This window comes from Sceloporus occidentalis, unplaced genomic scaffold (genome assembly GCF_023333645.1).
Source record: "Sceloporus occidentalis isolate IW3139 unplaced genomic scaffold, rSceOcc1.0.p SCAF_4, whole genome shotgun sequence".
NCBI classification, from domain to species: domain Eukaryota; kingdom Metazoa; phylum Chordata; class Lepidosauria; order Squamata; family Phrynosomatidae; genus Sceloporus; species Sceloporus occidentalis.
Genome location: NW_028316984.1, coordinates 110,429,696 through 110,456,393, shown reverse-complemented (window position 1 = coordinate 110,456,393; position 26,698 = coordinate 110,429,696). Strand labels below are relative to the sequence as shown.

The 26,698-nt window shown below is 40.1% G+C and overlaps 1 protein-coding gene across 1 annotated transcript in view; it reads left to right on the top strand.

Moving 5' to 3' along the window:
• The window catches only part of KIAA1549L (KIAA1549 like), a 263,272-nt gene that overhangs the window by 222,341 nt on the left and 14,233 nt on the right, over positions 1–26,698 (top strand). The window contains exons 19-21 of the mRNA XM_089523106.1: positions 3,778–3,907; positions 20,333–20,683; positions 26,001–26,098. Coding sequence (XP_089379232.1) covers positions 3,778–3,907; positions 20,333–20,683; positions 26,001–26,098 — 579 coding nt within the window. The remainder of the gene's footprint in view (positions 1–3,777; positions 3,908–20,332; positions 20,684–26,000; positions 26,099–26,698) is intronic.

The following is a 26,698-nucleotide window of genomic DNA, read 5'->3' as shown; positions in this document are numbered from 1 at the left end:
GGGAATACAATGGATTGAATGATGCTAACACTAGTGCTCAGTTGTATATATTTACTCTTTAGGATCTTGTCTAATTCTTTCATAGCTTCCCTCCCCATTCCTAGTCTTCTTATTTCTTGACTGGAGTCTCCATTCTGATCAATGTTTGATCCAAGGTGCAGGAAATGTTTAAGTATTTCCTTACTGGCTAGGTTGAATTTATGTAGTGAAGAAACTGGATAGAAAGAAAATAAACTCATTTGAGATGTGGTGCTGGAGAAGAGTGCTGAGAATATCATGGACAGCCAAAAAAAACAAAACAAATTAGTCCTTGAATAGATAGAGTCTGAACTCTCCCTGGAAGTCAGGATGACCAAATTGAGGCTGTCATACTTTGGTCACATCATGAGAAGGGGATGATTAGGAATGCTAGGAAAGGTAGAAGGTAGTAGAAAGAAAGGAAGACTGCGCACCAGATGGCTAGACTCAATTAGGGAGATCATGAGCCTGAATCTACAAGATCTAAGCAGAGCAGTAGAGGATTGGGGGGCTTGGATATGTCTCATCCCACAGATGCCCAGGGACACTATATGATATTTGCCGTTTCATCTAAGATACTCATCATAACCCCAACTCCCAAATGTGAAGATTCTCTTTCCACATAAACACCTACACTATACTGTCTAAAACTTGGTATGTGTATTACTCAGGACTTTTTGTAACTCTGCTATATTTCATAAACTGGTCGTGCACAAGAAATGTAGGGAAAGAAGTACATCCTGGCCAGCTGCAGCAGCTCCACAGCCTGAATTACACCCAACATGTGTGTGTGTGTGTGGTGTCTGAGTAGTTTGCAAATTTTACCAGATGGATTCTTAGCTCCCTAATAATAATAATAATAATAATAATAATAATAATAGGATTTATTTATATACCGCCCAATCACTGGGAATCCGAGCGGTTTACAACAGAGGGGATAATAAACGGTTCCCTGCCCTCAGGCTTACAATCTAAAAAGACATGACACAAAAGGAGAAGGGAATGGGGGGTTGATCAGGTCCAGCATTCTTCTCTCCCTCTGAGGCCTGGACCAATGCAGATGGACTGGAGGGAGGAGGGCTCTTCTTCTTCAGGCTAGCCCTGATGGAGCTGGGCCAGCCTATTCTCTCCCTCACAGGCTGAAGGATGACAGTTATGGAGGGAGGAGCCTCTTTCTTCAGGCTAGCCTACGTTTATACAGTTTCTTTCATACAGTTTCTTTCCTGATAACCATCTGCACTCTTTATAGAATCTGGGCCTTGTGTGTAAGAGCCCTCCTAGCCTGTTTTCCAATGTGTCTGGTACTGTACTTACATTTCAAGCTCTGTTCTTGCAGCTTTCTAAGGATTCATGTTGCTGTTGTTGTTGTTGTGTTCCTTCAAGTCATTTCCAATTTATGGTGACTCTAAGGCGACCCTATCATAGTGTTTTTGTGGCAAGTTTCTTCAAAGGAAGCTTGCCTTTGCCATTCTCTGAGGCTTAGAGACTGTGACTTACCCAAGATCACCCATTGGGTTTATATGGCTGAGCTGGGATTCAAATCCTGGTCTCCAGAGGTGGAGTCCAATGCTCAAAACCATTACGCCAAACTGTGCTTCTGTTTATTTGCTCTAACAAAAACCAACCTATCTTTTGGGTTTCCATATGCACTGTAGACCTCTCTTCAATAAAAAATTTTTTGTAGATGTGTTTTTTAGTGAAACTTTAGCTGCATTTTAAAACAATTTTTGGGGGGTTGAAGCCCGGCCATTTGGTACAATCTTTCCTCTGCTGTTCCTGTGGAAAGGATTATAGCCAGGTTCCCTTCTTTTTGAGTGATAGTCCTAGCTGTTTCCTTCAAAGGCATTTTAAAGCTGAAAACAGGCCCAGTTTTTTTTGGGGGGGGACAAAATGATGCTTAAATAGTGAAAAATGTGTGATGTGGGGGAAATGTGTATGTGTGAGTTAAAATTAACTCGGTTCTTACTTGAGCCATATTTTAGTTCATAACAATATTATCATACAAACTGACAGACTGAATCAATCCAAAAGTCTGCCAACTATAGCTCCTTGTTAACTGACCAGAGGAAGGTGTGACAAAATGTCCTTACAAAATGACTATTTTGGAGTGAAGTGCAGCTTGATAGTTGGTTATCAGGCAATGGACAACAACAAGAGGAGGACCTCCTGTTGTGAGAGGGATTTTAAAAAGCAGAGTTTTCAGCTGGGCTGCATCTGTACTGCACAACTAATCCAGTTTGACACCACTTTAACTGCCATGGCTCAGTGCTATTGAATTCTGGGAATTGTAATTTGTTGAGGCACCAGAGCTCTCTGACAGAGAAGGCTAAATGTCGCACAAAATTACAATTCCCAGAATTCCATAGCACTGAGCCATGGCAGTTAAAGTGGTGTCAAGTTGGATTGTTTCTGCAGTGTGGATGCAGCCTTAGTCTGGCCTGGTTGGTGGCTCTAGCTAGAGAGTGAGGAGGGAAAGATTTGGGGTAGTGGAGGAGCTAACACAGAGATCTGTGTCTAGAGAAAGGCAGTTGGATGAAGAATGAATAGAGCCAGCCAAGTGTTTGATTTTAATATAACCACACTGAACTTGAAGTTAACTCACATTCTTTATTTCTATATGTTTCTTCATAAAAGTTAATGTTTGTTTTATAGTGGTTGACTCTGACTGAATTGAATGTTATAAGCTGGAAAGAAGAGAGAACATGCTACCTAAAGTATTGAAACTGGTTTATGGAGACACTTGAAACCCTAACCCTTATATACTTAAGGATAGTGTTAAAAGGGTAAAATAAGGCAAAGTGTAATTGACAGGGTACTTCCTGAGACTGGAAGATGGAATAAACATAAGTCTTAAAGGAAGCCTTGTCTCAGGGGAAAAAAAGCGAAGATGGGGACAATGGCAGAGGTGAGGAGTTACCCTCTCCCTTTTGAGCCTATTAAGAGTTCTACTATTGAACCACTTAAATTTATCCTTTTGCATGTCCGTTGCTATTAGAGTACACCATAGAGTTCTGATTAAATATTTCGGTTTAGTTTTTTTCTTCATGGATTACATGTACTAATCTGTGGGAAAGATCTGTTAAATTTATGGGAACTGATTTTTCTGAAGTTTTGTTGTATAAACTGTATGACAGCACCATTATTGGAAGCATATTGCTTAATTGACATTGGGCCTTTCATCAATCTAGTCCAGGTGTTGTATTTATGAAAGCATATTTCTGGTGATTTAATGAGTGCTACTCCTTTTGTTTGTTGGCTTTATATTGCGTGCCAATTTAGAATTATGGGGATTATATGTTACTCTTTGATCCAGAATTTAAGATTTTCCATTGGAATCCTGAACTAAAATGGGACTTAACTGTATGGTGTTCTAATTTATATGAAGTGTTGCCCATATGTTTTGGATGGTTTTCAAGTACTCCATGCAAATCGATCTGGGGCTATAGTTAACAAATGAGTGAATATAGGGTCACACTAGTTTCAGACTAGATTTGTACAGAAATGTTCAAAGAGCAGAAGCATTGCATAATTTTTTAGAGTTCATTCTATTTCTTATTCTAGTTCTCATTTTTCAAGTTTTATCTTTAGTTAATCAACCAACATACAATTTGAGCCAATTGTTTCTTCAGTGTATCTGTATTAATATGTATTTGTCTCTAAGTAACTGCAGACATTCTGAAAGTAATTTTTCATAAATCACACCAAATACCATAAAGACTGTAGGGTTTGCTGTCATTGAAATATTTTGTGTTTTTTCAGGCAACAGATGAAGAACTCTGTATATCGAAGCAGGCAATCTTTAAATAGTCCTAGTCCAGGAGAAACTGAAATGGATCTTCTAGTTACACGAGAGAGACAAAGACGTGGTATTCGCAACAGTGGCTATGATGTAAGTATATACACATTCTATTTTTGAATAAATTCCACTGCCTAAACTGGGACAGGCAACAGTCCAGGGTTCAGGAGCCATAGTACTCCCATGGAGCAACAGGTGTATACCCATCTCTGAGCCCCCATACAATTGAATGCACTCTGAAGATATGGAAGGCAATTTTGCCATGTCTTTGACCCCTCCCTAGATATTTTAGACTCAGCAGAGTTGTTGTTTTTTAAAGGAAATGACCTGGATGTTAACTTCTGTGTCTGTTTAGGTTAGACAGAAAACCTCTTTTCCGCCCCTAAAGCATCACTGATTTGCCCTCACACCCTCTAGAGGGCAGTGGGGGCACTTCAAGACAGAATAATTTGGGGAGGGGACACTCTGGAGTATGTATCAGCTTGCAGTCAACTTCCCTCACCCCTGCCTTAGAATACTAACAAATATTAAACTAATCCTAGGAAAGTAATTTATGTAATACAGTTCACTTAAAGCGGTTTTGTTCTTACAGATGCACAGAAACAGGTTTGTAGAATTGATAGAGCCAGTTTTCCATATTTTTGAGGCCTCAGAATTAATTTTTGGTATAGCCAGTTACATGAGTTCACTAGAAAGTATAAGAAAAGCAGTCTTTGAAACTGGTCTTGAATAATACTACAGTGTGCTTGCGCCATGCGTGGACACATTTTACACGGCTTACAGCTTACGTGGAAGCAGCGTGTGGAGAACAACAATGGCGTGCGTGCCCGTGGCATGTGTGTAACGCGCCACCATATGCACGTGCCCCATTATTTCCTATGGGGCTCGAGTATAGGCAGATTTTCCCTTACGCAGGGGGATCCAGAACAGATCCCCTGCGTAAGGAGAGGGCCCACTGTAGTTCATATTTACTGTATTTATTTAGTGCTAATTGTAACAGTTCACACTTGTTGAACAGGTGATACATTTTTTGAGAGAACAACTAGCAGGATAAATAACAACAAGCTAATCAAAACCCCGTTATCTTCATGGTTGTGCTGTTCCACATCTTCACATATATGCAAGCATGATTAGAATCTGATACTGGGCATAGGAATCGGGATCCTAAAATCTCAGCCTTCATTTATTTCTTCCCTTAGTCCATCCCTTTTAGCTTGGAAAGTTAGAAAGTAATTGCATGGTAAAGATAAAGAGGGAGGAGGATGGGAAACTGCAAGATTCAAGATAGTGGGCTACACCTAATGCTGCCCCGCCACTCACAGAATAATGGAATGCAGGGCAGTTAGGAAAGATGTGATCTAACCTTCTTACAGAAGTCATCCATACATCGGAAAGCTTTCTCTGGAGGACCAGCAAAGCACTCCAAGCTAGTTTTTGGGCAGATCTGGGAGGCACAGTAGGGAAAGGGAACGGAAGTTGTTGGAATTAAGCCATTAGATGATGATGCTTCAGTGACAGGATAGCTAATTGTTGTTCCTGATAACAAAAAGAAATAAAATAAAGAAGTATGCATAGATAATTTTTATGTAGATTGTACAATTTATTGCTGCAGAATTCTGTTTTGTCTGGAGAGTCAACAGGCAATGTGGTTTGGTTGCATGGCAACATCTGAAATAATGCTTTATTTCCATTTTCCCCATCCACTCGTCCTACTTCATTTAATGTTCCTTTTTGTCACATATTGATTGATTATTTAATTAATTCTTTCACTTTTTGGTATAACTTTTTAACAGTGGACTCTGCCAATATCACATGAATGCAGGTGTGGTGTCCAGTCCAGCTTGTCATCAAGGAATCAAAAGTGGAATAATAGTAACTTTTACACAGTACACTGCCTCAAGGCTGCAATGATAGAATGACTATAAGATGCAGTCCTCTTTTCCTTTTCAACAGTGTAGTGGAATTATTTAGTAAGAATTCAACCAGAGTCAACCTTTATATGTTCTGGCCTCAAAATATGTTGTCTTTTGTTGTACATCCATCCAGTACTCATATTCAACCACTCTTATGTAAACGAAAACTCAATTTTATTTTAGAACTAAGTAACAACAATGTAGGGAAAAAAGAATGGTAAAATGTGTGGAAGGATGAATGGGAAGGATGAAGCCTGATCAGTTGCTAATAGATCTGCATAGAACCAGCAACACAGTTACAAGTAAAACATAAGGAAATAAAACATTCAAGAGAAAGAACACATAGAGCTTATGTTAGGATGTGCCATTAAGAACCCCAGGGGAGCAATAGATATATTAATTATATTTAATAGGATTAAAAAGTGAACAAAAGTTAAGTTGTACTGTTTGGCAAGCAAGGTAGCTGTCAGTTCAGAAAGGGTCTGATTACAGAAAAATACATTCAGAGAGAAGAGGCAATGATCATTTGGGAAGGGCTGTTTGGAAGAGATCTCTAACAGAATTTTCACGTGCATCTTCACTTGTATACTAGGATCCTTTGGTACAAGACATGACAGTTCAACTCGTAATTGTATTCTGGACAATAAAGTATTCCACTTTGGTAGAGTTAAGATCCAGAGGTACATACTTCAACCTAAATAAATACAAAAATAAATACATGTAAATAAGGTTTATGTCCCAGTTTCCTGCTAGTCTTTCCTGTCTGCTTGGATTAATATTGATTATTATTATTGGATTATTTCTTATTGGACTATTGGATAATATGGAAGTAATATCAGGAGCATAAGTAGGCATCAGAGCATAGTTATGTGCCAGCTAATCTAGACTCTGGAGGCAATGAATGCATAGGCCTTAGCATGGTATAACCACAGGCAGAAGACTTTGGCCTGTTACAGACAAGCCAAAATAAAGCTGCTTCGAGTCACTTTGGAGGTATGGTATTTCAATGATGCATACATCCTAAGAGTCCAAAAGCTGCACCAAAGCGACGCTCCAGTCCTAAGAATTGGAGTGCAGCTTTGGTGCAGCTTCCAGACTCTTAGGACTCATGTATCATTGAAATACCATACCTCCAAAGTGGTTCGAAGCAGCTTTATTTTGGCCTGTCTGTAACAGGCCATAGTTTCCTCTTAGCTGATCTTGCTGCAGTTAGCTTAGTGAAACTACACTGAAAGATAAAGTCATGTCCTTATAAAAATAAGGGTATATTTGTTTCTGGGCACAGGGAGTGTTTCCATATATAAGGAGAGCCCAGCTGGATCTGTCTCAGCAGCATTCTTCAACAGCAGCTGTTTCACACTTGAGTCCTTATAATGCCTTTTTCTTTTTAGTCCTTCTGTGTACTGAGTTAAGTTGTTCATTGAGCTAGCTGCCAAGCTCCAAATATAGCAAACAAGGATAGTTATGCTTAAGATGTAATAAATAACCTACATGGCTATTGACTAGAATATTCTCCTTTGCTGTGGCATGTGACAAAGGTGAAGGAAACTGTGAAACATCAAAAGACATTAACAAGACTACATTTCTGAAAGATTGTCCGTGTTGTGACACTGCCTGTCAGAAAACATAAATCATAATGTGCAGTGTAACCAAGATTATGGTCTGCTAGGCTCCAGTGTGCTTCACTGCTGTTGGAAGTTAAGGGAGCAGCTGGTTTAAAACCTGCCATTAAATAAACTACATTTCCATAAAGAGTAAGTGCTTTATATTAAAACATGACTTTTTTTAGCTAAGTATTTTTTTATCAGATTAAAAGTCAGGTAGGGCTGGGTTTTCTGCCATTAGTCATGAGCAATTTTTCTTTGCACTTTTAATATTTTGGGGTGGGGGGTGGGGGTGGAAATAGGCTGAGAAACAGGTTTGTGCTCAATGGTTTTATTTTTTATAATTTTTGTTTATTGAATTTCTACCCAGCACTTCCTACCTCCACAAAATCCAGGCCAGCAAACATGGTCTTCTGTCTCCCTTCTCCTCATTTTATCCTCACAATAAGTCAGCAGCTGGAGATCACCAAATGAGTTTCATGACTAAATTGGGATAGGTGCCCCAAACTCACTCTAGTCCAGTATACAAAGTAAAAGCTAGCTCTTCCACATTTAGGTTAATGTGAAATTATTTTCTGTGGGCATTGCTTTGCACCCTTCAGTACTATGGCTTCACCATGTACTGTACCAATAAATTGCACTAATACCAGCAAGACTTCCCTCACTCGTCAGGGAACATCAGTACAGTCAACTTTGGATCCAGCTTGACCCTCCTCAAAGACACTCATGCCATATGAATCTACGCAGGCTCCATCTGAAGTTTTTGATGCTCTCAAGAAGCAAAAGAAGGTTTGTTATGATCCTTTGGTTAGTAAAAAGAAATCCAAGTCTGATAGTGTTTTTTGGATAACCTGTTGTCCCATTAGAAGAGATCCAAACTTGCCTATGTACTCTCAATTCATCTGAGGGAGTCGGATGTACTAATAACACCTAATACTGTGCTGTTGATCTGATGGTATTGTGTGTTTTGCTTCTTCCAGTTGCTGTTAGCCCCGATGATGTGGGCTGTTATCCCATTCCTATTATAGAATGCTTGGAAGAATGTTGTCTTCTGGACAATCAGAAACCAAGTGATGCTCACAATGTAGCAAAATTTTGTTACATCGTATGTAAAATGTGTTCCCATCGTATGTTCCCAATTGGTTGGTGAAAACTGATATGTGTATAACACAGTGTTTCTCAAATAGTGGGGCGCGCCCCCCGGGGGGGGCGCAAGGACCTGAAAGAAAGGAGGCTCCCCAAGGCTTGGGGCCTAGGCAGGTCTCCTCTCTAGTCCCCAAAACGAAGCCTCGGCCTCTTCTGGGAGAGACAGGAGGGCCAACTATTACCTTTTAGGCGCCGCCTGCTCCATCCTCCGCCAAGGTGAGCTATTCCGCCCTGCAACAAATATCTCCTTTACACGCAACTCTCCTCGCAACTTTATTCTGCTGCTGGCCCTTTAAGACTTCCCCGCCTCACAGCTCCTCCCGCCACCCTCTGATTGGCTGCGACAGGGCGGGTGGTGTACGACTATTGGCTCTCCCGAGTGTCAGTCAGGAAAAACGGTGACATCGTCAATCCAGGTCCCTTATGTAAGAAGGGAGGGAGGCATGCTGGGAAATGTAGTTTTCTAGTCACACCAGCTTTTGGAAGAAATATATTATATATCATATATAATATTTTTAATTTCTAAAGTCAGGGCCGCCCCCTCATACTGTGCTGCCTGAAGCAGAATAGGAAAAAGTCCTTAGTTGTAAGGGAAGCCCTGCAATCTGAGGGCTGGAAAGTATTTTATTTTTAGTATAGAGTTTTTCTATCGATTTTTTAACACATTTTACATTTTAATATAGATTTTTAAAACTTTTTATATATTTTAATGCTTTTGTTTTTGAAAATATTGAAAATGTTGTTGTTTTAAATTTGTTGTTTCCTGCCCTGAGTCCCTATATTTGGAGAAATATAAATATAAATAAATAAAATGATGATGATGATGATGATGATGATGATAACAGCCTCTTTTCATGTTAGTTTTAAGTCTGAATTAAAGGCTTTCCTGTTTTTCTAAAGCGTTTGGAAGTTTTATTTTAATTATTATTATTATTAACCTTTATATATAAAGCGCTGTAAATTTACACAGCGCTGTACATACAATCTTTTTAATTAGACAGTTAATGTTGTTTTATAATATTACATTTCTATGAATGAATGAATGAATTCAAATATAAAAATTATAAAAAGAGTATTAAAGTTCGAAATGCTTTAGAAAACAAGAAAGCCTTTAATCCAGATTTCATTCGTTCATTCATTCACTTTTATATTTGATTATGTGTATTAGTTGCTTTTATAGCAATGCACTTTACCCGCATAATTTGTTTATAATTATATAGTTTTATATTTTATTATTCCTTAGGTTATACGGCCCTGGCAGGATTTAATGTTTTGAATTGATTGTGTCTGTAGAGCGCCATGTAAACTTATGGCACTGTACAAACAAACTATTATTATTATTATTATTATTATTATATTTATTTATTTATTTGTATCCCACTCATTTCCTATAACTGGGATTCAGAGCGGCTTCACAATATTAAAAGAACAATACAATTAAAAACATAGAAAAGAGGTGCATTAAAAAGGAATTAAATTGAAAAGGAATTAAAGTGTTAAAATAGATAGCTATTTAAAAATAAAATACATTTTTTTAAAATAAAACTGTATAAAAAATTTAAAATGAAACAGCATCCCAAGCCAGTCCTTTACAACAACAACAACAACAACAACAACAACAACAATAATAATAATAATAATATATGCTGAATGAGATGCCAAAAAAGCTGTATTTGGGGTTAATAAAGCTATTCTTTGTTGTAAATTGATCCACATTTCTTTCTTTTTTTATTCTCAAATATGTTAATAAGGATACAGTGTTATGCAGAGGTGTACTTATAACAATTTTATAGACAAATGATACTATTTACAGTCGTGCGGGGGGCGGGAAATGTTTTCTTCTTCCTAGGGGGGGCATGACAGAAAATAATTGAGAAGCACTGGTATAACATAACCTTGAATTTGTATTTGTATCTGAAATTGTTTTTAGCAATTGTTAATAATTGTATTTTGCAATTATTATTTTATCAAGTATTTGTATGCTGGTCAACGACCAAATAAATTTTACTACTACTTGCATCAGAATGGTTGGTTTGGGGTCTGTGATCCCAAAGTCCAGAAGCAAGTTGTGCAGCCATCTGATTTCATCACATGCTGCTTTTGCTGAAACACACTCAGCTCCAGTAGAAGAATCTGTGATTGTAGATTGTTTCTTACCTGTCCAATTTACAGACCCTCTACCATAGAAGATCAGATTTCCATTGGTTGACTTCTGTCTGCCAGATCTGCAGCCTAGTCTGCATCCGATCAGATGTGGTTGGTGACGTGCTGGCAGCATTAGTTTTAAATCTTTGGCAACTCTTTTCACTGCAATAAAATATCTCTCTATAGGAGAGTTGACCATTCTGCATAGAGATGCCAACAGCATTTCCTATGTCAGATCTGGTGAAGTTGGCAATGTATAGGAATTTACCAACTGCAGGCTTATACTGGTCTCCATTTCTTAATGTTCAGATTTCTTAATGTTCTGTAAGAATCCTACTTCCATTGGAGTTGGCACAGTATTTGCATCTTTCAGACCAAGACAGTTCAGAAGATCCAGTATCTTCTGTTTTTGATTCAGGAAGAAATTTCCATCACTGCTTCTTTGTATTTGCACTCCGAGATTGTGTGAGATGTCTCATAATTCTTAATATGAATCTCTTTCTTGAGATTTTGGATTATCTATTCAGTATCTGTTTTGTCCTCACTGCACAGGATCAAATCATCAACATAACAAGTGATGTAAGTCCATTTATTATTTCTGAATCTCTTGTACATACATTTGTCAACAGTTCCTGGAGTGAACACCACTTTGATAAGAAGCTGGTTCAGTTTCTCACTCCATGCTCTGGTGGCCTATTTTAAATCATAAATGCTCTTTTGCAATTTGCATACAAGATGTTCCTTACCAGATATTTGGAATCCTGGAAGTTGTTCCATTTAAAGTTATTCAGCAATAACTTTAACAGATCGCCATACAGAAAAGCTGTCCGAATGTCCAGATGTTGAGCATTCATTTTCTTGTAAGCTGCAACTGCTAAAAGAATTCTGAGGGTTGCATGAGTGACTATTCCAGCAAAAGTTTTGTTGTAGTCCTCACCATACTTTTGAGTATAGTATTTAGCAACAAGTCTTGCTTTGTATCTTTGAATCTCCCCTTCTGCATCTAGCTTTGTAGTAAAGACCCATCTACAGCCAATTGCTCTTTTTCCTTCTGACAAGTCTGATAAAGTCCGTGCCTTCTTTTATATAAAGATTGCATTTCCTCACTAGCTGCTTGCACCCACTTCTCAGATGTCTGTCTTTGTCATTCCCTTTATCTTCTTCCAACCAGAGGGTTTTGGAATTAATTCTTTGGTGGCTTGATAAGAGAATCTGTCAAGTGGCACACCTTTATCGGAGCGTTCTGACCTTCTCACCTGGATTTGGATACCTGGCTCTGCTTCCTGCATGCTGTCTAGTATCCTCATTGTTAGGCTGGTCCACTGCATGTGTAGCCCCTTCTGGATGCAAGACCTTTGAGGACGAAAGAACTCCATGTGCTCTAGTCGCTAGTGGGAGTCTTCTTCTGATGCAAATAAATCTGGACAGACATCTTGATTTTGATTAGATTTGGGCTGTGTTCTTTCATAAACAGCACTTGTTAATTTTATTGTGCACCCATCTGGATATAGAATTCTGTAACCATTTCTAGCATAACCAACAAAAATTCCCTCTTCACTTCTGCAGTCAAGTTTACCTCTTTTCTTCTTAGGAATATAGGTAAATGCTTTGCTTCCAAAAACTTTCAGATGGTTTAATTTAGGCTTAATTCCATGCCATAACTGGAATGGGGTTACATCTTTAGATTTAGTTGGCAGTCTGTTACACAGGGATTTAGCAGCCATGATGGCTTCAGACCAATACTATTTAGGCATATTAACTTTCAAAGCAAGGTGACTGCCATCTCCTTGAGAGTTCTGGTCATTCTCTCTGCCATGCCATGTTGTTCTGGAGAATAAGCCTGTATAGTCTGATGCTCATTGCCATGTTCCTTTAAAAAATCATCAAATTCAGCATTAACAAATTCAGTGCCATTGTCTGTATGCAGACTCTTTGGTTTGTAGCCAGATTTGTTAGAGACTTGATTAAAATGCTCTTTGAATTTTTGAAAGGCTTGACTCTTTTCTTTGAGAAGGTAAGTATATATGTACCTGCTGAAATCATCAATAATAGTCATAAAGTAAAAGTTGTCTCCTGCTGACTTTTGGTTCGTTGGTCCAGAAAGATCATCATGTAAAAGATCCAATGCCTTGTTGGATTGTCTCTCAATAACTGGAGGGTGTGGAGCTCTTGTGGCTTTTGCTTTCAAACATTCTACACATTTTTCATTGTTAGAACATGCTTTGAATTTAAAATCCCTTGCAAGCTTTTGATATTTTCAATACTTTGATGAGCAAATCTACGATGCTATAAAGTTGAACAGTCTTTGTGATTACATTTGGTCACACTATTCACAGATGAGTGTAAAATCGGCATCTGATAACATCCACGAGATCCTAAGTCTGCTCTAAAAATCAAATTTTTATCATGAAATCCAAAAACATGTTTATTTTCTGAAACTGACACAGTTGCCTCTTGATGTTGTGGTCTGCAAACTGTAAAAGGAGGCCTGCAAATCTGGTACATAAAAGGCCCCTGGGATTTGTAAAGTTCCTATTCTGTCAGGACCACGTTTTGTTTGCAAAATAACAGTCCCCTTTCCTTATGCAAAAACGTCTTGACCATTTGCAAGATAGACAGTTACATTTGCATCAAAATCAACAAACCAATTTTAATAATAACAATAATAATAATAATAATAATAATAATAATAATATAGTTTATTTATACTTCCCGCCTCTCCCATGGATCGAGGTGGGATTACAACCTTAACAGACACTTAGTACAATTTACAATCAATACAACAATAAAATACTAACACTGAATTTAACAAAAATTCCTATTCTCTAAAAATTACAATTCGTCCATTAGCCAACAATCAGAGTCAAGGAAGAGCAGTCGTCATAACCTTTTTATATGGAATTCAGTGGATAAGCTTGCCAGAAGAGATCTGTTTTGAGTGCCTTCTTAAAGGCCTCTAAGGTAATAATTTTTGTTGTTGAAATAATGCACTTGCTCCACTATCAATTATAACTTAGGCGGGTTATAGACCACCCATTTGGGGCGGTCTGCACCCGCCCCTTTCCCCGGTGTATTGGGGCCTCAGCGTGCAGAGCGGCAGTCGCTGAGGCCCCGATCCGCCGCTTTTCAGGCTGTGGGGAAGCAGCAAAACGCCGCTTCCCCGCAGCCTGAAAAGGGGTGTCCCTGGGGCTTCAAGCCCCAAGGACACCCCGCGGCGGTGGGGAGAAGAAAGGGGCCGCTTGGCCCCTTTCTCTTTTAGTCCGCTGGGCGCAGCCGTCTGAAGGCAGCGCCCAGCGGACTAAACCAGGAAGGAGCTCCGAAATGGAGCTCCCTCCTGCTCCGTGTTCAGGGCGCACTAAGCGCCCTGGCGCGGAGCAAGGACGTCACGTCCGCGCCGCCCTGTCTAGAGGCGGTGCGGCCGTGACGTCCTCATGGTTGGCGGCCGTATGGAAGGGCCGCCGCCGTTTAGTGCATGACGAGCATGCACTAGGGTTAGGGCGGTGCAGAAGCACCGCCCTTTTGTAACCCTAGTGCGTGCTCGTCACGCACTAAAGTGCCGGTCTATAACCGGCCTCAGTTTTTATATTTATCTCCATCATTTTGAAATAATTGTTGTTGAGTCAAACCAATATCAACACGACTAGAAGATTTCTGTTTAGGTTGCTTTTGCTTTTAGTATTCAGTCCCTGTCTTTGCAGCTTTTGCAAAGCTCAACTCTAGTCTTTGACTTGTTAACATTGTTTGTTTGATTGGGGAGAAAAGGAAGTCTTTTTCAAATTGTCTGCAGCAAATTGAGCTAATTTTATGTCTGCTGTTTTTGTATCATAGTTGTCTTTCATCAAGTTTTGTCTATTTTGAAATTCAACAACTGAGCAATAGCATCTTGTGAAGAAACATCTACTTTAACTTGTGAAACATTGATTATTAGAGAGTAACATTTTGGAAGACTTGCCAAAACAGTCCAAATTTTGCATTTTCTGGAAAGGATTCTCCAGCTGGAATTTGTCTAATTTCAGACAAATTTCTCATAAAGCCATTAATATGCTGATTTAAATATTAAGGATGATGCAACTTTGTGTCAACAAGCTTGATCATGACAACTGTTTGATTAGAAGTACTTGGTGAAGTAAATACTGTCTGTAGTTTGTTCTACATTTATTTTGCATCAGTTAAACCTTGAATATGGTAAGCAATGCTGGGATCTACAAACAAGCATATATAAGCTGCTGCTTTTTCTGCGTTTTCATCAAACGGTTGTTGATGTATTCCTGCTTCTGTGGGTCACTGCCCTTTTATTGTTTTAAATAGTCCCATTATAGTCAGGTACATTTGCTTTTTCCATTACCACGTTTTATAATTTGTTCTAGTTAAAATTTCAGTGATCATTGTTGGATTAGGATTAGCAGAAGCCATTTTCTATTATTTGAGTAGAAAAATCTTTCTTGAAGTCATATATTTTCAGGAGAAGCAGTTTAAAAATAATCTGGAACATCTTCTGAGACCTCACTGTGTCTAAACTGGGACCCTTTCTGGGCAGCACTGGGTCTAGACTGAGACCCCTTCTGGGCCCATAACCTAAAAATGTGGGGTGCAATTTTAGTTTCCCAGGGTGTTAACCCTTTTAAAGGTAAACTAAAATATGCAGATATGAAAGTTAAACTTGTTAGCGTTCAGCTTTCATCAGCAGAGCAGCAAAAACATATATTTTAATATGCTTTTCTAAATAATAAAAACTAACTTAAAAACAACAAACATGTAGTTTGTGGGTTTTTTTTTTAAATGGCTTTAATAAATATACACATAATAAAACTAAAACCTAATCTAACTGGAGTTAATATAGCAGGAAGAAAGCTGTTAACCTCACTCAGGAGGACTGTTACTTACTGCAGACTGCAGTTACTGACTGAGATTGGCTGCTTGCCGACAGTTGAGAATGTTCAGAGAGTCAGTTAAACTGCCACTTAAGATTGGCAGTCAAAATGATAGAGGGGAAGGGAGGAAATCCCTGTCTGAATAAAGAGGAATAAAGAGAATGCGATCATAAAATTTCCAACAAAAACCTACAAAAAATTGACCATTGAAATGATATTAAACTATTACAATATTTAAAAGATCATTTGTTTGAAAGTAGAATACAATTTTTAAAATATAAAATTACTTTAAAAACCATACACTTTAAAACAATACACCACTCTCAGGACTTTAATTTTCCATTTTAAATGTCTGTCTAAACAAATATGTCTTAGCCTGCCAGCGGAAGGACAACAAGGAACGGGCCATTCTGGTCTCCCTGGGGGAAGGGAATTCCAGAGTCTAGGAGCAGCCACTGAGAAGGATCTCTCTCGTGTCCCTACCAATCATGCTTGTGATGGTGGTGGGCCTGAGAGAAGGGCCAGACTGTCAGCCAGTGGATCTGTTTCAACAGGGTATTGTGTGGTCTCTGTAACCTGCCCCAGTTAACCTGCAGCTCTTTGGACTAGCTGAAGTTTCTGAACACTCTTCAATGGCAGCCCCAAGTAGAGGACATTACAGTAGTCCAAACGGGATATAACCGAGGCATGTACCACCAAGGCCAGATGTGGCACCTCAAGCAACATGTACAGCTGGCGCACAAGTTTTAAATGTGCAAAAACACTTCTGGTCACTGCAGAGACCTGGGCCTCATCTTTAACAATGTTTCCTCTCAAGCTATTTTATGATTCTGAAAAGGGACAGAAGACTGCATCCTATCCAAGATCTCAGGGATGTCAAATCTTACATCACCACTAAGAAGTCCAGGATGGTGACACTTTCTGAAGTTCCCTCTATAATGTTGTGGAGATTAGTTTGTGATTAATGATCTCCAGGATGCATACTTTCATAATTCGATCTTCCTTGCTCATTGTTGTTTCCTATGTTTTGTGCTTCCAGATAGTTGCTTCCATTTTTGTGCCCTCTTTTTTGGCTTTTTGACAGCACCATGCATTTTTACCAAGTAACAATAGCAATAGCATTTACATTTCTGTACCATTTCATACTGAACTAAGTAGTCTCTTAAGTGGTTTACAACATGTAAGCTAATTGCCCCCAACAAGCTGGGTACTTATTTTAGTGACCTACAGAAGGATGCAAGGCTGAGTCAACCCTGGAGCCCTGGGATTGAACTCACAACCTTGTGGCTGCAATACTGGCTACAAGTACTGACATTTAACTGCTTTGCCATCAGGGCTACATGGTGATAGTGATGACCTTCCTTCATCTTCAGGGAGCCTTGCCCTATAGACATGACTGGCTTTTGGTCTCCAGTTACCAAATCAAGCTCTTCTGCAACCTCCACATTACCTTGTCTCTGCTCCACAATCTTGGTCTCCTTATGAACCACAGGAAGTCACAGTTGCATCCATCCCAATGAATCCAATATATTGGTGCCATACTGGATTCTTAGTTGGGCACAGCTTACCTGCCTCTCAACAGAGCACACTGGATTGTAGAGACCACTCTGCATACATTGTGCTTCAGCCATTGCTAGCAAAAGATGTGCAGATATTTCTAGGTTTGATGGCCTTGACTATCAACAACCCCCTTCTCTCTCAGCTTTGAACGCAGTCTTTCCAAGCCTGGTTTCTTTCCATGTTCATGCTAAAATTAGACAGTCTTCTGATGAGTTTCTGTACCCCCCTTCATTGGTGTTTACTCTGATGGACATTGCTGTCAAACCTGATTGTGAGCATTCCATTCTACATCTTGGTGCCCATGAGAATAGTGACAATAGATGTATCTGCCCAAAGTTGGGGAACTCACATGAGACCTCTAACCATCAGTTACTTGGTCTCTTCAAGAGAAGAAGAACCACATCAGATTTCTCAGTCTACTTGCTGTGGCCAAGGCTTTCAGAGCCTTTGGATCCCTCCTCAACAGATATCATGTGTAGGTCATGAGAGACAACACAATAGAGGTGTTTTTTTTTAACAAGCCAAGAAGCACCCAGTCCCAGATTCTTCTCAATCTCACCATCAGGTTTTGGGGTTGACAGATCATGAGGGACTTCACTCTTATTGCAGTTTACCTTCCAGAGAAGAAAAATGTTCTGTCCAATGTTCTTGACAGAATGAAAACCCGGTCTCATGAGTGGATGCTGCTTCTTTGAGTCTTCCACAAGGTATTTAACTATTAAGGCTACCCAGTGGTAGACCTGTTTGACAGTGTGGACAAGCATGAGTGCCATCACTACTGTGCCTGGAGATCTCTTCAGTAAGGCATGCTATGGGACACATTTCTTTCTTTACTGGAATAGACTCCTCCTCTATGCCTTTCCTTTCTTTCCACTCATCACTAGGGTCCTGGTAAAGATCAGGGAAAATGATACATACAGCATTCTAGTGACACCATGGTGGCCTTGATAGCTGTGGTTCACCACACTCCTGCACCTGTCTTTTCATTACTTTCACAGACTCCTATCATGATCTCCTCACCCAAGATTATGGTTGGATTCAATGCCTGGATGTTTGCATCCTTCATCTCAACAGCTTGGGGGATATTTGCCTGGATGCATTAGCCATCCTTCACTCTGCATTTAGACAATCAACTAGGAAATTGTACAGCTATAAGTGGAAGTGGCTCCTTACTTTTCTCAGTGACATTCATTTGGACTGGCACCAAGAATTTATTAACCATATTCTTCAGTTCCTGTTTTCTTTGGCATTACTGAGTCTCTCCATCTCTTCAATAAGAGTTTATGTGGCTGCTCTCTCAGCCTTCATTCATCCTCAAGACTTCCCTTCTTGGTCTGTGAACCCTTTGGTTAAGCTTTTCTTCAAAGGTTTTGTTAACACTTTTCTTCTTGGACTCCCATTACTAATGAGATGTCCTTTAGAATCCATTGCCTTATGTGACTTGCTGGTCCTCATGTGGAAGACTGTTCCTTGTGGCCATCACTTCTGCCAAGAGGGCAAGTGAGTTGACCATTTTGAGGACTGACACTCCATTCCTCCTTGTTCCACAAGGACAAGGTAGTCCTGTTTCCAGATGTCTTTTCTTCCAAAAGTGGCTTCCTCCTTTCCTTTTTCTCAGAACTCTCACTTCTGACTTTCTTCCCGAATCTGTGCATGGTTGATGAACACATTTGGCACACACATGACTTCCCTTTTACTTTTATCAGACAAAACACTTCAGAAAATCCTGTAGACTTTTTGTTGCCAAGTTCCCTCACAATGCATTTCCAAGTGGGTGGCTGTTACCATCTAGTTCAACTACGAGACTTCCAGAAAGCCAGAGCCTTCCTCTGGCCATTTCCATTCCATGAAGGCTGTCTCCACTTCATCTGTATTCTTCACAGGTGTATCCATACAGACTATCTGTCAAGAAGCCATTTGGTCTCAGGATCTTATGTTTGCAAAGCACTATAGACTTGATGTTCATGCAAGAGATTCCACTTCCTTTGGCTTCTCTTTGCTCCAATAGTTGCAACCATAGTCTCACTCTCCATCCAGGTGTGCATAGCTTAATAATCTTCTATATGTATGAGTTACAGAGACCACAAAGAGGAAAAGTAGGTTGCTTGCCCATAACTGTGGATCTTTGAGTGGTCATCTGTGAACTCACACAACCCACCTGTCTCCCCTCTTTTGCCATGTTTAACATTCTTGGTTGGTGACCACTCCAGCAAACATGGAGCTGAGGTGGTTTGAGCGAGAACCTTACTGAGCATGTGTTGTATCGGGGGGGGGGGGAGTACTTCAGCTGAAGAGATCCAGCTCTAGAAGTTTCCAAATATGGTCTGTGCAAGCACAAAGATTCCCATATGTGTGAGTTCACAGTGACCACTGGAAGAACCACAGTTACAGGTAAGCAGGTTAGTTTTTTGGTATTGCGATATTTGGTATTGTGATATTTGGTATTTTGATATCCTTCTCTTGATATAGGCTTCCTTTCTGGAGGAAAAATAGGTTTTAGACATGCTGAATTTGTAGGGGAAAAGTTTAAGCCATATGCTGGTATACCTCTCATGCCTAGGCCTAGCAGCTAGTGAGATGCTACTCGTGTATTCCAACTGCCATTGTTCTGGCCTATGAGGGAGAGAAGAACAGCCAGCTTTGGCTCAACTCTCATTGTCATCTCCTTTCTCATTTAGATTGTAAGTGTGAGGACAGGGGACTGTCAAAATAAAGATTTGTAAGCTGCACTGAAAACCTTCTGGACTAATCCACAAATACACATTGAAATATTCAAATAGAATCTTGGCCTAACACAGCTGGGCAGATGGACTGGTCTATTGGCAGTGCAATGCTAGTCCAGGAAGTGAAGTGAAGGCTGAAAGATACCTAAGTTCATGGTTTGCCTGAAGTGATGCAGTGATGACCTTCTTATGATTATAATGCAGGGGCAGGGGAAAGTTTTGGGAAAGAGAAAGGCTGGCAGACCTTGAGAAGGTTGTTACATTTGTTTCTTAGGCTCCTTGCCAGGCTATAATGGTAGGATTCCAACAGAAGATACAAACAGTTTTCTTGTCTCATGTATATTGAATCCTGTACCATAGAGGGAAAGGATGTCCAGAATGATAGTTTCATTGTTTCCAATATTTCTGTAGAGCTGAAAAGATCTATCAAGAAAATATAGCACTGTTTGAAACTCAGATGAAATCACTGCATAGGCCTTAAACATAAACATGCTTCTGGGTAGATTTTTTATTTGTTCCTATAACAGTCTCTCCTTAAATACCTCTTATCCAACAGACTGAACCTGAAATGATAGAAGAAACAAATGTTGACCGTGTCAATGAACCCCAGAATTATACCAGAGCCCATCAAGCAAAAGGCCATTCAGAGACATCAACACTGAGTTCGCAGCCATCCATTGATGAAGTTAGACAACAGATGCACATGTTATTGGAAGAAGCCTTTAGTTTGGCCTCAGCAGGCCATGGAGGACAGAGCAGACAACAAGATGCTTACAGTTCTACACAGCATTTGCCATACTCTGAAGTTGTGACCAGCGCTCCTGGTACCATGTCTCGGCCCCGAGGGGGAATTCAGTGGGTGCCAACATATAGACCAGAAGTATATCAGTACAGTTTACCAAGACCTGTAAGTGCTACTTATATGCCCAGAACTGTTGTGGAAATACTAGAATCCCCCTCCACTTTCTATCTTAGCCTAATCTGTGTGTATATGAAAGCAATGGATGTAATTTGGTTTACAGCATTTTACTTGCTGTTTTGTGGAAGGAATTCTCTTTCAACCATTGCATTAAAATATTTCATGTCTTGACTCTAGAATGATGCTGGGCTAGGAGGGTGATTTGTGGTTACACATTAGTTTTGATAAATAACTAAAGTTAACTTTTAAAAATACAAGTAAATTCTGGACTGCAGTCCCATTGGCTGATGTGACCACACTGGTGTAATTATAGTTTTTGTGGGTTTTTCGGGCTATGTGGCCTTGTTCTAGAAGAGTTTCTTCCTGACGTTTCGCCAGCATCTGTGGCTGGCATCGCCACAGATGCTGGCGAAACGTCAGGAAGAAACTCTTCTAGAACATGCACACATAGCCCGAAAAACCCACAAAAAACTATGGATGCCGGCCATGTTGTTTCTGGCAACCCTAAGGTGATCCTATCACAGGGTTTTCTTGGTAGGTTTCATCAGAAGGGGCTTACCATTGCCATCCTCTGAGGATGAGAGAGTGTGACTTGGATGTGTGTGTGTGTTGTGTACCTTTAAGTCATTTCTAGTGACCCTATCACAGGGTTTTCTTGGCAGGTTTTGAGAGGGGGGTTCCATTGCCATCCTCTGAGGCTGAGAGAGTGTGACTTGATGTGTGTGTGTGTGTGCGTGTTGTGTGCATTCAAGTCCATTTCTGGCTACCATATAGTAACCCTATCATGGGGTTTTCTTGACAAACTTCCTCAAATGGGGATTTCCATTGCCATCTTCTGAGGCTGAGAGAGAGTGAGTTGGATGTGTGTGTGTGTTGTGTGCCTTCAGGTTGTTTCCAACTTATGGCAACTTTGAGATGAACCCATCATGGGGCTTTCTTTGCAAGATTTCTTCAAAGGAGGTTTGCCATTGACTTCTTCTGATGTTGAAAGAGTGTGACTTGCTCAAGGTCTCCCAGTGGGTTTCATAGCTGAGCAGGGATTCGAGCCCTGGTCTCCAGAGTCGCACTCTCAAACCTCTGGCTTTCTTTGGTGCAGTACACACTGCCTGCAAAAGGCGGGCTGGAGCCATCTCTCTTTGCTGTGCAGCATTACTGCAGCAACCAAATGGCATGGTACTGCTGTGCAGCAAAAAAAGGAGTGCTCAGAAGCAGCTCCTGTTTGCTGTGCAGCTGTGAAGCCACAAGCGCCATAGGTGTACTATTTGTTGTCATGTTTTGTTTTAGAATGTATTAATAAATTTCAATTTTTTTTAAAAAAAGGACAGCGCGGTGATGTCGCAGGTGCACCACGCCATTTGGCTGTGTTTCACGTGCAACATCACTGATGTGTGTGATGTGTGGGTAGGGCCACGCAGTCATGGCGGTCCCCACACCAACTAGGGTTTGGCAGCGTGTGGTTGGTGTGCACTATCAAGCCCTAGTTTTGGCCCCAGGCCGGTGCAAACCACTGGTGTGTATCAGGTCTCATCGGGTTTTCTTGGCAAGATTTCTTTAGAGGAAATTTTTGCTATTGCCTTCCTCTGAGGCTGAGAGAGTGTGACTTGCCCAAGAACTCCCAGTGGGTTTCATGGCCGAGCTGGGATTCGAGCCCTGGCCTCCAGAGTCACATGCTTAAACTTCTGGCTCTCTTTGTTCTTGTTATTGTGCTGTGCCTTCTGTGCTTTAGTATGCTTGTTGTTGTTGTTGTTGTTGTTGTTGTTGTTGTTGTGTGCCTCCAAGTTCTTTCCAATTTATCGGCTGAGAGCACTCTCCCTCTCTCCCTTCCAAGCGCCGGTTCCTGGCAACTCTCAGGTGAACCTATCATGGGGCAAGCTTAGTCAGAGGGGATTTCTATTGCCATTCTCTGAGGTTAAGAGAACATGACATGTGTATGATGCCTTCAAGTCATTCCCGACTTATGGCGACCCTAAGATGAAACTATCATGGAGTTTTCTTGGCAAGTTTTGTCAGGGAGGAGTTTGCTATTGCTAGCCTAAGGCTGAGAGACTGTGCCTTGGGTACTGCCCCTGGAAGGTGGGAGTCCCGCCCTCTGAAGTTGCCATCACTGCTCTACAATGTCCCAAAGAGGGCAAAAAATGTAAAATTGTCCCATGCACCCCAAGGAGGCAGTTGGGGGCATGAACATGGTTACAGTGGTAGGGGTTGGGCTACAAGGGATCTTTGCAGTCAGTGCAGCCCCATAGAGACATAAAAATGAGAGATACAAGGTTTGCTTGATGTTTAGCAAATACAGATGGCTCATTGTGAATACCCTATGAATGTTAAGCAGGCAGAATCTATGCAAGGGACATTCTGTCAACTCATGTATTATCTGGTCACTGCTGTGTATTCAAAGTAACATGGGGCCTGAACAGACAGACTAAAATAATGGTGCTTTGGGTCACTTTGGAGAAATGCTGTTTAAATGCTGCATGCATCCTAAGAGGCTGGAAGCCATGTCAAAGCCATGGCACAGCTTCTGACCTCTTAAAATATGTGTGTCATTTAAACAGCATACCTGCAAAATGACATGAAGCAGCTTTATTTTGGCCTGTCTGTTCAGGCCCATGGTTTTGTGAGTAACACAGAGATCTTGAGAGTTTGAGGGTATACTCATTTATTTAAAATAGCCATGCTATTCTTTCATTCAAAGCATGTAATTACCAAAAGAAGGAGTTGTAATGTCGTTTTTCAGAAATGTTATATGTGACAATAGGAAAATAATTACAGGTGCTCCCTATGTTATGGGCTGGGATGCATATTCTGCAGATTTTAAAAAAGGAGTTGTGAACATAACAAATTCTCCTAATTTTTGCAACAGTTAAATAGGAACAAAAGTATTTTGATTATTGTATTTAGTCAATAATGAATCAACTCACTAATATAAAGATATGTTACAGTAAAGCTTCAGAGACAGGGAAAATATAACTAAAGAGAAACAGTTGGTGATGTCTAACCCGTGTATACCCTGAAGAAATTTACACAGAAAAATAGCTTCCTTTCTTCCTCTGTGTTGATTCCTAAGAAGCTAGGCAGTCCAATCTGTTTCCTTTACTAAGGGCTGAATTATGCCTTAGGCAGATTTGCACACAGTATCAACTCACACCTGCCCAAAAAGGTTGAAACAAGTGTATGATGTGTCAATTTAAGATAAGAATTTCCTCATTGTTTGTGTTAGCCAGTGGTGCAGGGAAAAGCCTGACATTCTGTTACTCAGTTATGATGTCGTAAGCTAGGCTTAAGACCTTGTAACTGTTTGGTATTCACATTTACAATTGTGGCACCATTGCCAAAACTACCAATGCCCCCAAAAGTCTCTTTAAATTCCAGGCAGTTGTACTGAGTTCTGTGGCATTGGTGAGTGGGGGTGCTGGAGGATGACCAGTGAGCCTTCTCCTACCAGCAAGTGGTGTGCCAGTGATTTACAATTGGTCCCCTAAGGTCTCCTGCTTCTGCTTGTTTCACCACTTCTCACTGGCAGGAGGGGCTGGATGTGTCAATCTTTGGCACTCTACTTTCCATTGCTGTGGAACTCCTTTCCCCAGTACAGCTGCCTGGATTTTAAGGTGGGTTTTGTGGGGCTGGGTAGGGAGATGAAGTATAGCCACAAAATTGTGGCTACATGTCCACCCTTTTTTCCCCACAATATGGGACTCAAGGTGGTTTATAAAAGTTCCATGACAGGGCTCTGTTCAAACCTTTCACTCCACATGAAATGCTATTCAAAAGAAGAATTAGTTGTATGAGTAAGTGCTTACAATTCTTATGGTCAGCGTGTAAAAGCTGGTGTATAGTAGTGGGTGAGCCTTGAGCTGGGGAGTTCTCAGGATAATTTGACATGGCAAGAACAGTTATGACCTAGTTAAAATATTTCATGGTGCTTTGAACTGGACCATGCAACAGTTGTGATAGTCAAACACGAGCTACAATTATCACCTTAGCCTTCAGTTTACTAGATGGTCTTGCCTTAACAAAGTATAGGTCTTTCAATTTCAGCCTCTCAGTTGTAACACTGACAGCATTGTTACAAGAATTGCTCAGATAAAGTGTGAGACATTCTGAATGTCCCTGAAAGGCCTATGTGAGTACTAGATGTTAGATACTAGTGTCTGCTTGATACAGATACCTAGATTCTGAAGGTACTATCTCTATATAGGTATGAACTGGGACATTTACTTGGCCAAATGTTTGTTAGATATTTAAGATTTATAAATCAGTCTGTTAAATACTGGCATTCTTTATCTTTAATACAAGGAGTAGAATACAGACGCATTATTAGCTATTCCTGTTGGAGAGAGAGGAATAGGATAGTGTAATGAATTAGTTAGAGATAGTATGGGATAAAATGCTCAGAGAGGAATGAGTTTAAAAGCTGGAGATTCATCACTTTATAATACGTGCACCATACTCTATGTCAAGGTGTACTGCTATGTTACAGTGTATTTTTAGAGCAGTTATAATGTCATGCTGTGTCTTGTGGTGATTTTGATATGCTGACTCTTCTAGGCAAATAAAGACCAGAGGGCATTTCAGTCTAGCTGCTAAACAGATTCAATAACTGTCACTATATTCCCAAGCAAACTTGACAATATCCATCGTGAAACAAAGCCTTCAAGATTAATACCACATGCTTTAGGCCATAAGATGATGGAAAAGAATGTCATGAAGGTGTTTCTACACACGTATAAAATGGCAAAATCTCTAACTGCGCTATATGTCATTTGCAGCCAAGCATTGTAAATCTAGCTTATGACAGAATCAGAGTGACTACTCTGGTGACCTGTAAAATCTGATCCTCAGTAAAGTGTTCCTTTGGTGTCTGTGCCTGTTTTTTTTTAAATTAAAATGTTTTTATTGTCATAAGAACGTATTTTGAATTTTTTTCTTGTATAGAGGAATATGAGATTTTCCCACTAAAAAGGCCAGAAAAGAAAATCGAAATAAAAAAATGGATCTTTACAGGCAGTTTCTTTCAGTGATGATGAGTGGGGCTTCCAGGCTGACATCAAAACATTTCATTTTCAGTGGGGCAGATTTCTGATTTCCCCTTGAGGAGGATTCATGCCGAGGAGAATTCTGCAGTGTTGCATTTTAGGAGCTACTAAAAGTGTTTACTTGGAGATAACTAATATGCAGTAGCATGGAATTCACTTGAATAGCCTCCTTATAATCTGTTCTTGTATAATTTGGAGAAATGCAACGTAGTTTATTTTAAATGAGAATTCAAATGATCTTTGAGGAAATAATTTTCCCCCCTTCTTAACAGGCATATAGGTTTTCTCCACTCCCTGAAATGGTGATGGGGTCTCCACCTCCACCTGTGCCTCCCAGAACGGGACCTGTTGCTGTCACCTCTCTTAGGAGGTACTATGTTCCTGCTTTTTATTTATTGAGAATCACTTGCTCAGATATATTCCTTGTACCAAAGAGATGTTTGTAAATTTGCAGTTGAGTGATACTTTTTACAAATCTTCAATTTTCAAACAAGCAAACAAAAATGTGTGTCTTTATTCAACTGCAGATTGCTCAGATACCTAATAAATAGACCAAATCTCTGAATGCATCTTTAAAACCCTGATTTAAGTCTTCCATGATACAGGTATAATGCCTTATTAGTTATGCTATAAAAGAGGTGAATTATTGCTGCTGAATCTCCCTGTTTTTCTTTCTGAGTTGACCAGATGGAGGCAGCAATGTGTGTGTGTGTGTGTGTGTGTGTGTGTGTGTGTAGTTGGCTTGATAAAACTGGGTTTGGTGCTCTGGAGAGATCTGGCAAGTTTGTTACTATCAGATTTCTTATGTGCTCTTTACATTCATAATAAAGATGAATCAGTTTTAACATTTTAAAAATATTTAGTGCACAGTTCTTCCGCTTTGCTGTTATAGAGCCTCCGTTCCTTATGCGCTGCAAGCCAGCTCATATGGCATCTGATACTGTGCATTTCTGAGCTACTGTTGCCTGGT